This window comes from Armigeres subalbatus, chromosome 2 (genome assembly GCF_024139115.2).
Source record: "Armigeres subalbatus isolate Guangzhou_Male chromosome 2, GZ_Asu_2, whole genome shotgun sequence".
NCBI classification, from domain to species: domain Eukaryota; kingdom Metazoa; phylum Arthropoda; class Insecta; order Diptera; family Culicidae; genus Armigeres; species Armigeres subalbatus.
In genome coordinates this window covers 444,155,659-444,169,579 of record NC_085140.1, presented here as the reverse complement: position 1 = coordinate 444,169,579, position 13,921 = coordinate 444,155,659, and the positions used below count along the sequence as shown (strand labels likewise).

The window sequence follows — 13,921 nt, the reverse complement described above, 5'->3', positions numbered from 1 at the left end:
GGATATGTACTTTACCACGACGAGAATGTGTTCAGTCGACTCGGATCATTCATTATTCCTGAATGATTAGCGTCTTCAGATTGAATATTCATAAATTAAGAGCGACGTCATTGGCTTCCGAAATCTGACGCAATTTCGTGATGCTGCTAATTGACTGCGGTGAATTGCACCTTTGAAGAAAGACAAATTATTCGTCTGGAAATATATCATATTAAGTGTTCACACAAGGTTTCCTGTATTTCCTCTTTGGTATGATAATTAGACTATTAGATGATCTGTAATAAATAATATAGAAATGAGTGTTTGACTGTAATATCTGCAATTTATGTTGGTAATCTGGGGCCTTCTTTAGCCGTGCGGTAAGATGCGCGGCTACAAAGCAAGACCGTGTTGAATGTGTCTGAGTTCGATTCCCAGTTCGGTCTAGGAAATTTTCGGGTTGGACATTGACCGGGGTTCTGCCAAATTGCACCAATCGTCATTAACCATTGTTTTACCTAAGTTTTCATGTAGCAGATTCAATTAATCATAAATCGTATCGGATATCCCTTAGCCCTATATAACTGAGGATATCTTATAACAAATGTACGCATGCCTAAATATGAATTAACTTCACTTTTACGAACAAGTTATCACAAGTCAGTCAAGAAGCCGCTTGGTGCGGTTTGGTTGAACCCCGACCATATGCAAAAATGGTAACTTGGCTTAGAAACTCCGCAGTCAATAACTGTGGAAGTGCTTAATGAACACTAAACGAATAGTATTATTATCAACATAGTCCACTTCGTGAAACCCCATATATATAAGGCAACAGACAGCTCACTCACACCATCTTGCGTCACAAAAGGTAAAAGTGATGGTGCAGAAATGGCAAAGCTTAAGCTAATTTTGCTATTTTTGAAAGTTGAATTACATTTTCCAAAATTTTGCTTAGCCGAATCAAAAAATATATGATCGCTTTTTTCTTCATATTTTGCATTTGCTCGAATTAAAGCACGGAAGTATCTTTCACTTAAATCACTAAAAAAGCTAGAGTGATATAATAATTCCTTTATTTTAGCATAACAATGATGGAAGGAATCATATGCCGGATTTAAAAAAAAAGATATCAAACCTGCGTGAAAAGGTCGATAGGAAAAACAAGGCCGAAAGTACAAAAGGCTTTCAGCTCTTGGCTGGTTCACCTCTGAGCAAATATATTATATTATAACTCACAAAGATCATCCTGTGTTAAAATGGCGGAAAAATTCAAGAATAAATTATTATTAGTTGAAACACAAATTTATATTAATATGCAAACCTCGATAGAGTAGCATATATGTGAAAGAATGCAAATCTAGTATAAAACCTCCAATTTTAAAGCATTGGAACTTTTGTCCCAATTATCTTTTTTTTTGTAATTTCGACTTATTCACATTATTGTCGTAGAACGTTTAGAAGGAATATCCAAAGTAAAAGCTAAAAGGCTTTTTGATCAAGATAAATCATTATCTGCATAATACCGATTAGCTTGGGTGCATAATTCTGCCTTCTTTATGGCTAAGGCTGAGCTTTCTACCTCTATTATGCCTCTATTATGAATCAGTAAATGCAAAGTCATTTACTGCAATATGATTCTCTGCTAAGCAGAAAATATCGCTACAAAAAGCCATTACACTCTTTTTGCCTTTTCTAGGTATGTGCGTGTAATTGAAGAAGGAACTAAATTCCCAAGTGCTTTGTTCTGGACAACTACGCATTAAGATGAAATATGTAACGTTTTGCATGTTGCCAATCAAAGAACCTCTCAATTTGACTTAACGACTGGTTCTGGCATTTAATGCATTCAGGCTAAAGGTCCTTTTGGGCAAATGATCTTTACGGGTGTTTGGTCTTTTCAGGCGAAAGGAATTCGGGTTTATGGTATTCGCACGTTTGTGATAGAACCGTCTCGAAATTAAGCGAGATTTCAAACCATAAAAGCGGTTTTTTTAATCGATTCGGAAGCTTTTCAGCAATTTCTAAATCCATTGAAACTATTAGGGTATCCAACGAAACATTTTTTTTTATTTATTCAGACTAAGGCCGAAGTGGCCTGTGCGGTATAATAGTCTTCTCCATTCGGCTCGGTCCATGGTTACACGTCGCCAACCACGCAGTCTACGGAGGGTCCGCAAGTCATCTTCCACCTGATCGATCCACCTTGCGCGCTGCGCACTCGCCTTCTTGTGCCCGTCGGATCGTTGTCGAGAACCATTTTCACCGGGTTACTGTCCGACATTCTGGCTACGTACCCGGCCCACCGCAGTCTCCCGATTTTCGTGGTGTAAACGATTCTTCCAACAGCTGATGCAACTCGTGGTTCATTCGCCTCCTCCACATACCGTCCGCCATCTGCACCCCACCATAGATGGTACGCAGCACTTTCCTTTCGAAAACTCCAAGTGCGCGTTGGTCCTCCACGAGCATCGTCCAGGTCTCGTGTCCGTAGAGGACTACCAGTCTAATGAGCGTTTTGTAGATTGTCAGTTTGGTACGGTGGCGAACTCTATTCAATCGGAGCGTCTTGCGGAGTCCAAAGTATGTACGATTTCCAGCCACTATGCGTCTCCGAATTTCTCTTCTGGTATCATTTTCGATAGTCACCAGTGAGCCCAAGTACACAAGTTCTTCTACCACCTCGATTTCGTCACTACCGATGCAAACTCGCGGTGGGTGGCTCACATTGTCTTCTCTTGAATCTCTTCCTATCATGTACTTCGTCTTCGACGTGTTGATGACTAGTCCGATCCGCTTGGCTTCCCTCTTCAGTATGATGTAGGCTTCCTCCATCTTCTCAAGGTTACGTGCCATAATATCTATGTCGTCGGCGAAGTCAAATAGCTGGGCGGACTTATTGAAAATTGTACAACTCTTGTTAATCCCTGCTCATCGTATTACCCCTTCCAAAGCGATGTTGAATAGCAGACACGAAAGACCATCACCTTGCCGTAACCCTCTGCGGGTTTCAAAGGGACTCGAGAATGCCCCTGAAACTCGAACTACGCACATCACCCGATCCATCGTCGCTTTGATCAACCGTGCATTAGCTGCCATAGCTGGTCCCGATCGATTGTATCATATGCGGCATTGAAGTCGATGAATAGATGATGTGTGGGCACGTTGTATTCGCGGTATTTCTGCAGTACTTGGCGAATGGCGAACACCTGGTCCGTGGTAGAGCGTTCGCCCATAAAACCCGCCTGATACTGCCTCACGAACTCCCTTGCAATTGGTGCTAGTCGACGGCATAACATTTGGGAGAGTACCTTGTAGGCGGTGTTCAGCAATGTGATTGCACGGTAGTTGCTAAAATCCAGCTTATCGCTCTTTTTGTAGATGGGACACACGACACCTTCCATCCACTCCTGCGGCAAAACTTCCTTCTCCCAAATGTTGGTAATGACCCAGTGCAGCGCTCTATCCAGTGCCTCACCACCGTGTTTAAATAGCTCTCCTGGTAGTTGGTCAACCCCAGGGGCTTTGTTGTTCTTCAGCCGGTCAATCTCGTCCTGGATTTCCTGGAGATCCGGAGCCGGAAGTCGCATGTCCTGCGCGCGTTCCCCAGGTCCATCACCATACCGCCATCTTCGTCTGCCATATCGCCATTCAGGTGCTCTTCGTAGTGCTGCCGCCACCTTTGGATCACCTCCTTATTACTGTCCTTACACCTATCAAGCTGTGGCACGTGGCCCTTACGTGAACGGTTCAACTTCTCATAGAACTTTCGTGTGTTATTAGCGCGGTACAGTTGCTCCGTCTCTTCACTGTCTGGATCTTCATGCTGACGCTTTTTCCTCCGGAAAATCGTGTTTTGTCTGTTCCGCGCCTGTTCATATCGTGACTCATTCGCCCTCGTGCGGTATTGCAGCAATCTCGCCCATGCTGCATTCTTCTCTTCTACTAACTGCTCACATTCGCCGTCATAAGTCAAGAATATCTCTCCAGCCATCTTCAAAAGATGCTGCACCTAGCTGCTCTTCCGTTGGGAGCGCCACTTCCAGCTGCTGCGCGTATTCTTGGGTCGTCGCAACAAAGTTGATTCATTTCATTAAAGGGACATGTTACAACCGCGAATCCTAGTTTACAAGGAAGCTTAGTTCATTATCTTTCTAAAAACATCCTTTGTGCACATATTTGTAGGAATATAGCCATAGATCAAATAAGAACACGTCTGTCTTGTACGATGTTCAGATAGTGAATGAAAAAACAATTATTTATTTGCTATACATAGTAACAGTTTGGTAATCATGGCATGCTTGTGAATCCTGTATCGTCGCTGACTCCTACACTCCTCCTCGACGGCAGGACTCCAGCAGCTTCCCGGAAATGTTTCAACTTGATGGCTTGGAGTGGCTTCGTCATCATATCTGCCACCATTTCTTCGGTGGGGCAATAACGAAGTTCAATTTCTCCATCTTGCTGTAACTCCCGGACATAGTGATATTTGGTTTCAATGTGTTTGGATCTACGTCCCACGGTTGGTGAAGTAGACTGTTTGATACAACCTTGATTGTCTTCGTATATGATTACCGGCATTTGAATCTTCACAGAGAAGTCTTCTAGTATGCGTTGAACCCACCGGAACTCTTGACAACATTCGGCAAGTGCCACATACTCGGCTTCGGTACTACTCAAAGTGACACAAGTTTGCTTCCTTGCGCCCCAACTTATTGATCATCCGGCAAAACGAAATATGAATCCTGAGGTAGATTTTCTGTCGCTTGAATCTCCTGCCCAGTCCGCATCAACGTAGACATCCAACGGAGAATTGTCCAGACCTAGCACTAGCTCGTTGTCCATTGTATTTTTGAGATAACGTAGAATTCTCTTGGCTTCCACCCAGTCCGCTTGAGAAGGCTTACTTGTTTTTCGCCCCAGAATAGACACGCTGACCGCTATATCCGGACGTGTGTTAACGGCTACATACAACAATCCTCCGATTAGACTAGCATACTGTTTGTTGTTCGGCAAGTTGTCTTCATTCTCCTCCTACATAACCTACATAACCTGTAGGAATATAGCCATAGATCAAATAAGAACACGTCTGTCTTGTACGATGTTCAGATAGTGAATGAAAAAACAATTATTTATTTGCTATACATAGTAACAGTTTGGTAATCATGGCATGCTTGTGAATCCTGTATCGTCGCTGACTCCTACAATATTTATGGTCAGATTCATTGAAAAAAACTTAATAATTACATAACTTTGATTCGTACCATGGTTTGTACTAAATTCGTACAATGGTTTGAACTACTGCATCAGCTCCTAAATATAATACTAATCACATGCATGAAACGCTGAGGAAATATATAGAAAAGCTAATTTGTTTTACTATTCATCTTCTCGCATTAGATTAGTAACTCGAAACGTGTGAAAATCGTTAAAATTATCGATATGAAAATTACGTTTTATCATATTGGAAATGTAAACAAAATGCTCCAGCTAGGTGCATGCAGCGCTCCTAGCGGACAACAGCAGAACATGAATGCACAAGTTCAAACCACGATACATTTTAGTTCAAACCATGATCAGTTTTCACCTTGTATAAATGTTACTATTTTAACTATTAAAAACTGTTTCTCAACTGTATGATGATGTCAATCGATTACAGATAAAAATGGCTTTCTTTTGATATATTGATATATTGACTTATTCCTGTGTCATAAAATGCGTCCTTCACGAGCTTTTTGAAATAATGCCACTGGTGGGGGGGGATTTAGCGCAAATTAAGGACGTTTTTAAATTTTATTACTTCCCTGACTGGTTAGCCACTTGGATCGCTTCATACCTCGACAACCGTTATGCATCTGTGAAACTAGGGACAGTCAGATCGGTTCCTTTCCGTATTACGGCCGGAGTGCCGCAAGGAAGCCACCTTGGACCCCTACTTTTTGTACTTTTTGTGAACGATTTATGCAGCGAATTAAAATTTTCAAAATTAATGTATGCTGACGACTTGAAAATGTTTCGAGCCTTAACGTCGCTGGTGGATTGTTGCGCGTTGCAAGCCGATGTTGATAAGCTCTCGGACTGGTGTGACAGAAATGGAATGACGGCGAATGTAAACAAATGTAACATTATCACGTTCACACGTCTGCGCTCTCCAATAATTTTCGAATACACTATGCACGACCTAACTTTGAATCGAGTCTCGCTCGTCAAAGATCTAGGTGTTTCACTGGACAGTACACTTCGTTTTAGTGAGCACATCTCAACCACAACAGCTAAAGCTTTTGCCATATTGGGACTTATGAAGCGCAACACCCGAGATTTCAGCGATATTTACTGCCTCAGGACGTTGTATACATCGCTGGTTCGCAGTATTCTGGAGTATGGCGTAGTCGTATGGGCACCGTATCACGCAACGCAAATAGCTAGAATCGAACATGTTCAGAAAGCTTTCATCAGATTTGCGCTACGAAGGCTTCCTTGGCGTAATAGACGTGAGCTGCCTCCATATGAGCAGCGCTGTGAACTCGTGAGTCTTCCTACATTGAGTAGTAGGAGAATGCTTCTTCAGAGGCTCTTTGTATTCGACCTTCTGCAGAACAACATCGACTGTCCTTATCTCTTGGCGAAACTCCGTTTTAATGCCCCCGAAAGAACAGTAAGGAGAGCAGACTTTTTCCGACGCCCTGCACACCGTACATTGTATGGGCAAAAATTTCAATTTTTTTAAACCATACTAAAAATTTCAAAACCAATCAATCCCATTCATGCATCCCCAACACGGACATCAGTTTGATATGGGGGTTGTTGCCTTCGAAAACGTATTCACTATGGAGGCGTATTCATCGATTTGGCTGATTGGAAACGAAATCGATTCTTTTCAGGGCCATCATTTTGTGCATCAGCCCTAAATCATCAAGTGGCTGACGTGGGCATTGTTTTTGACGTGGAAATTTAAAATTGCTATATCCAACAATTTTCATATTTCGGAAAAAAAAACTCAATAAAATGTAAATTTGTTCTTAGGTGTTTTTGTAGTTTAGGCAAAATTAATAAAGAATTGAAAAAATATTCAATAGCTATATAAAATCAAAAGGGGATCAAGTCTCCCCAATTCTTAAATTGCATCATCTGTCGAATTCCATAACAATATTAACAATACTCGTTCATGAATCTTATGAATTCTTAAAATCTGCTAGCACCTTTTTACTTTTTTCAAAGCAAGCTCAGGGATCATTTCCCCCAAATATTATTCGTGTTTTTGTATATTTGGCTGTGATATATCGGAAATGAAAGAAAATCAATCATCCTAATTATCCTCTATACGAGATCCTACTTAGCGGTCGGTTGAACTAGTTGAAGTTCAAAGTGTTGTCATACTCTTAGCTTTTAGACTGCCTTGAACAAACTTGGTCAAACGTGGTCCTTCTCAACCAATCTTGGTTTTCAATCTAATTATTCAGCAAAAAATTTCACCTTCCAGGACGTGACGCCGCGGTATGCCTCGTATGGACAATGAAAACAGAATTTCATATAGGGTAAGACGATATAATATGCCCCCCCTAAGGCAATACCTTGATAACTTTTTATTTTTCAATGATTGTTGGATACTAGCTACAACCCTGGTAGTGTTCTACATGTCCAGCTAAACTATATGTGAGAGGAGATAAACTGGAGATAACTGCGCAATGAGAACTAAGGCGACTTTGATTGATAATACTCATTTATCTCTAATCGTGTTCGGTAAACATCGCATCGTGAGGCTGCTTGTATATTCTGGGAAATGAGTAGATTGTAAGATGAGTAGTCGGTTAGTTAGATATAAGCAAGGAGTAGGGCACGCGTGTCAAATTTTAATCTGTTACTTTAAGCAATAAACTGTGTAGTTGTATGTAGTGTTTCAATATAATTGTGTGTTTGATTGCCGCTAAAATTTGTGTTTGAATCGTGCATGCTACAAAAATCGGAATACCCAGGAAGCCTTAACGTCGTAAAGACTTGGATAACGCTTACGAGGTCTTCGAAAGGAACTGTATCGTCGACCAACTCGGAAAGAAAGGGAGATTCACCTTCGTCGCATGCAACCATCTGATGTTGGAATACATTCCTACAGTCCATAATCCCAAATCAGCAAGGTACACCGGTTTCCCGACAATGATATTTATGCAAACTTTGTGTTATTTGGTAGTCCAAAAAATCGCAAATGTATTGCCTGTGAGTAGTCATATAAAAATATTTCAGAGAACACGTAATAAAGCTTTTTTGAAAAGTCGTGAAAAAATGGATTTCAACAAGTGCCTGGGCAATACGCCCCACCCTCACCAAAGACGTTTCATAGCCCTTCATTAGTATCTTATAAATCTCATATTAAAAAGGTTACAAATCCTTATGTGCTTGACATTAAAAAACTAACATAAGTCCATTTAAACAGGTTTTAATTACATTTCAATATTTTTTTTTTTTTAATCTTTATTAGAGTGATTTTTAAGATAATACAAAGTTCATCACTAATTACATTTCAATAGTTTCCATATAATTTGCAACTGCTGCAAGCTCGCCGCGCTTGTGTCCAGTTGGTAAGGGCATATTGTCCTGCCTACACTGGGGCGTTTTGACCAGTGAAACATATTTTTGAAAAATGTTACATTTTTGAAGATGGAAGCAATTTTATATCAAATTGACAAATGAGAAAAGTTATTTTGTTGCCCAACTGAGTGTTCCAGTGCAAGTTTTGCGGACAGTATGCAAGCATCGCTCCAGAATGTTGAACAAACAAACATTGAAAGTTACATCAAAACTGTAACTTTTTGTATTTTTCTATTATTTTTATTACGTAATTCAAAAATACTCCCAAATTCACATAGGATGATGGTTTTACAAATATTTAAAGGTTCCAACTAATTTTGACCCTTAGTAAGTTATAGTTTTCTAGAAATCAAAGTGGGGCGTTTTGGCCAGGTGGGGCGCATTATACCGTCTTACCCTACACATTCCGTTTTAGTAATAGTGGTCTTCCTTATGCTTCTCTGCAACAGATACACAGTCGTATTCTTATAATAAAATTATTCAGGATCTGCTGGAACCTTGGTTGCTTTCTTGCCTCTGTTTATGAACTTGTTCATGCAATCAATTCTTTTTCTTAATATACCCGTCCAACGGCACACCTTAGGATATTATTATATCGATGGAAACGCACAGGAGATTACAGGTGACGTAAATCACGTAAATAATTTCTTCCGCGACGAGAAAAAATCCAACTTTTTGTCACGAAGTGAATTATCATAGTAGGGGAACTGTTTGGTACTTCATCTCATAGCTCCTTTGTTCATTCCATCAAAAACAAAGCAATGGAAAGGAATTTGATTTGTTTCTTATTTTCGTGTTGTATTTCATTGTTTTGCGATGAGATGAATAAATGTTCAGTAAGATGAAAAACGGAACAGTTCTTATATATATCCAACTTCAAAACTTCACGGATAAATATGTAAACTAATGCCTTAACAACGGAATGCAGCTTTAATCATTCATCAATCATCCTATTATAGAAATCTGTTGTACCAATACCAAATGAAATTAAAAATATTTTAGATTGTCATAAAAGCTCTGGAACGCTATTGGCTTTTTTCTATACATTTTGGATAACGAATCGACACTGTAATAAACTGATTTTAATTTAGTTGTGTAATCTGTAATCTGCCAATAAAATAGAAGCTCATCTTGCTGATAGCCACTTCAACTGAATGGAATTGTTTGACTACGACGAAAAAACGACAACTACAAATTCATCACAAAACACCAATGCCGTCAAATTTGAAAAATGAATACAGGAGAGCTGTTCTTTTTTCCATCTCACTGAACATTAATCTCGTCACGAAAGAATTGAAATACAGAACCAATCTGCTGAAAAACAATACAAAAGTAAGATACAAATCTTATTCCTTCATTGGCTAGTTTTAAATGGAATGAAAATATGAGCTGAGATGAGATGAAGTCCGGGAGCAGTAATACAGCTTATTACGCCGAAATACTTTGCCAAAGTTCGCAGCTAGTCGATGAAACAATATTATTCCTTGTTAACCCGTGTATGTCTGAATTGTCTATCGTACATTGTATGGTTCAGGCAAATATTTATTAAAGTTTTATTTCAGCTCGAAATTCCTCATAAAGGTGTAAATAGTTATACCTTAAACCAGTCCACACAACCACGCTACGAGCCAGCAAAGCTCCCATAGAAGGAAGATTATTCTCAGGAAGCGCAAATAGATCACGCTTCAAACACCTTACAGCACGTGGCTCAAATTGCTCGCTGTTTTATTATTTTTGCTCGAACTTGAGAATCACCATCTCCGCTGTCGTCACGAACAACCAACCGTTCAATAGATTTGCTCGCGGTCGACCATGAATAGTAAACGTCGCGTCGGTCAGCGACAAACCTCTATCACAAATCCTCCATAGAATTATTACTTATTGACTATTTTTAAAACTACATTAGAGCAAATCCAATCACAATGCACCGCTAGACCGTCGATTGATCTGAGGATGTTAAACGATTAATGATCGCCGCCGACAGCCAGTTCAAACGCAGCTCCGCCCTCTTCCCTTGCAATAAATCGTTCTTCCTTATGAGATGATGTGAACTGGCCGGGTCAAGCTTTATTGAGATTTTAATCGATTGATTTGCATGTTTATACGATATTGGAATAGAATGGCTCACTCCGGTCCGGGCATCGCACAATCGGCGGTAGAAGTCAATGATCTTTCGCGGCTGGTGCATCCCATCAGGAGGGTAGACAGCCGGGCTCCTTGAGATGGCACCGCAAACGATGAGCGGCACTTCGGCTCGAGTGATTCGACTTGTCGGAAAGCCAAGTGACAAATAGGAAGATAGGAATGGAAATGGAAATAACTGCCCGGCCGGATAAACCACCGCGAGCCGTGTGGCTTTTCGCCATTGGGTGAATCTGTGTCAATTGCGACATGGGCGGTTGCATGCTTAAAGCACGATTGCGGTTTCGCGAGGGCATTAGAACGCACAGTGGTGTACTTTCGAGTTATAATTTTGATATTTGTTTCTTTATGTTAGGAAATTTAGAAAATGATTTAAAAAATGGAAAATCAAGGTTCGCGAATTTTCGTAAGCTGGAGGAAGTTTCTCCAGTAATCTAAACTCGCAGATTTTTAAATGAATATCTTAAGGAAAAATTCATTAACCAAACAAAGTTCTAGAAAAAAAATAACATTTATCCCCATCCACCGTTCAATGTGCTCAGCCTGCCTCGTTCTAGCGATAAGTGCGAGCAATGTTGTCGTACTTGACGGGTTACATCAAATCGAGTTTGGTTGATGATGGTGACTGCCATGCCGCATGTTAGAAACCCAAACACACGGTCGATCGCTTATGGTGCTCGGTGATTGCCAATAAGTGCCTTCGGGGAGGTTTTCGAGTGGTTAGAATTGAACGATCAAGTGACGCACGGGAAGAAAATCGAAACATTGACGGCGCCATACAGGGGCAATCTCGTAGATGGTGCTGCCGAGCGTAGAATAGGGTAGCTCATTAATTGAAATGTTCGTAATATTTATATATTGAAACATTTTTAATATTTCTTTCCCTTAAACGTCACAAATTTCATAATAGAAGTATTAAAGAAGAGTTTCTACGGTTTACCCTAAATTTGAACTACCCTACTGCAAAGCTCTGACGTCTGCATCGATTTTTTGCATTGAATTTACACCTTCTCCAACGTAAATGCTTCAACGTCTGACGGATGCGGCACAATAATTGGTCAGCAATTTGTTTCTTTTTTTCGGTGGAATGTTGAACTTGACTTTGATTCACTCTCGTAACCTAGCCAATTTGCCAATTATTTCTTCTTTGTTTTGTTTCTTTTTTACAGAGAGCAAAGAAATTCTCCACGGTTTGAATGGATCGTTCAACTCTGGGGAGCTGACGGCGATTATGGGCCCGTCGGGGGCCGGAAAGAGCACATTACTCAACATCCTAGCTGGTTACGTGTAAGTATATTCTGTCACAGTACACGCTTAAAATCAATAACACCTTTGCAGTTCATGCAGTTTTTGACCGGCTACTCTCTTCCTAAACAGGTCAATATAGAGTTCAACGTAGCTACAGTGTTATGTGGACACCACCAAGGTTTTCAAGAGATTTCTAATTACCTTATGCGATATATCTACAAGTGGGAGCCATTTCGCTCCGAATATTTGGTCTTAGTGCAATCTCGTGAATAACCCTTGCTAGGTCGGTTAAATAACCAAAAAGCATCCTCTCATCCAAAAAGAAACCTCTCATTTGAATCACACAGAGATATGTTTGCTTCACACAAAACGGACCTAATGCAGAACAACACATAGATGAGCGACAGTTACACAGCCACAAAAATAACTCGTGTGGTTTTATTGAAGCTTGGATTTCAATATTTTCAACCGCATTTGGTTCCTCATGAAACAAGATATCTGTACAAACGTTTACATGTTAGAAAGAATCGTTATCACGACCGTACGAGGCATTTTTGTGCCTGTGTAACTGTCGCTCATTTAGGGGTTGTTCTGCATTAGGTCCGTTTTGTGTGAAGCAAACATATCTCTGTGTTATTTATTTTAAGCGTGTATGTAGTTGAAAATATGATTCAAATAAGAGGTTTCTTTTTGGATGAGAGGATGCTTTTTGGTTATTTAACCGACCTAGCAAGGGTTATTCACGAGCTTGCACTAAGACCAAATATTCGGAGCGAAATGGCTCCCACTTGTAGGTATATCGCATAAGGTAATTAGAAATCTCTTGAAAACCTTGGTGGTGTCCACATAACACTGTAGCTACGTTGAACTCTATATTGACCTGTTTAGGAAGAGAGTAGCCGGTCAAAAACTGCATGAACTGCAAAGGTCTTCACATTGTCAGTTGGCCATGCAGACGCTGCTACAGCTCACCCGAGGCACTGCCTTGGACTGCGTTGTCTCGGGGATGCTGCAAATTGAGGAGCGATTACTGAATATTCAAAAGAACTCACAATGGAAATTCAGGAAAATTTTCCATGAAACATCTTGGAAGAAATTCTCATTAGGAAAATACACCTAAATAGGAAAAAAAAATCCATGGAAATTTTATAACAGGTCCACTAAAAATTCGAAATACTCACACATGGGAACTTAGATGAATTTCTTATGGAAAATCAGAACAACTTCCCAAGGAAATGAAAAGAATTTTCTGAGTAGATATAACGTTTTTTAAATTTTTAGAATTTTAGAAATTACATCCCAAGCCGATTCCAAATAATTTCCCACGGAAACTCCAAAGAACGTTTCTGAAGGAACTCTCGGAGAATTTCCGAAAAATTAACAATAGAAATGAGGCACCATCTCCGCAAAGTGCTGTTCGGCATCCTCGCAACAGGTCCTAAGCACGCGTCTCTCGAGTACTCCGAGTGTCCGTAGCTTCTCCTCGAGCATGGTCCAAGTCTCATATCCAAAGAGAACCATGAGCGTTTTGTAAATGATACATTTGGTTCCGGTGTTAATCTTTTTTGAACACGTTTTTTTCGAAGCCCATAATAGGCCCGACTTTGACAAATCATGCGCCTGTTTATTTGTTCGACCGACAAAGTTCATATCATCCACGAAACAAACAAATTGACTGGATCCTTAAAAATTGTACCCCTTCTGTTACACCCGGCTCTTCGCAGGTACTGCCTAAACAATTCTTCCAAGGACTCCTTATGACATTCTTTCGGAAATTATTCCAGATGATGCTTATGAACTTTTCTCAGGAATTGCCTCAGAAACTTTTCCAGGGATCTTTTCGGAAGTTCCTTAGGGAATTACTTTGGAAATTCCTCCAGGAACTGCTTCGAAAATTCCTCATAAAATTCCAAAAAGCAACACGCACCAGATGTTGCTTATGAACTTCCCTCAGAAATTGCTTAAGAACTTT

At 40.2% G+C, this 13,921-nt stretch overlaps 1 protein-coding gene across 2 annotated transcripts in view; it reads left to right on the top strand.

Moving 5' to 3' along the window:
• LOC134213683 (ATP-binding cassette sub-family G member 1) overlaps positions 1-13,921 on the top strand; it is a 123,546-nt gene that overhangs the window by 61,559 nt on the left and 48,066 nt on the right. For both annotated transcript variants that reach the window (XM_062692955.1, XM_062692954.1), the window contains one exon: positions 11,871-11,988. In XM_062692955.1, coding sequence (XP_062548939.1) covers positions 11,871-11,988 — 118 coding nt within the window. The remainder of the gene's footprint in view (positions 1-11,870; positions 11,989-13,921) is intronic.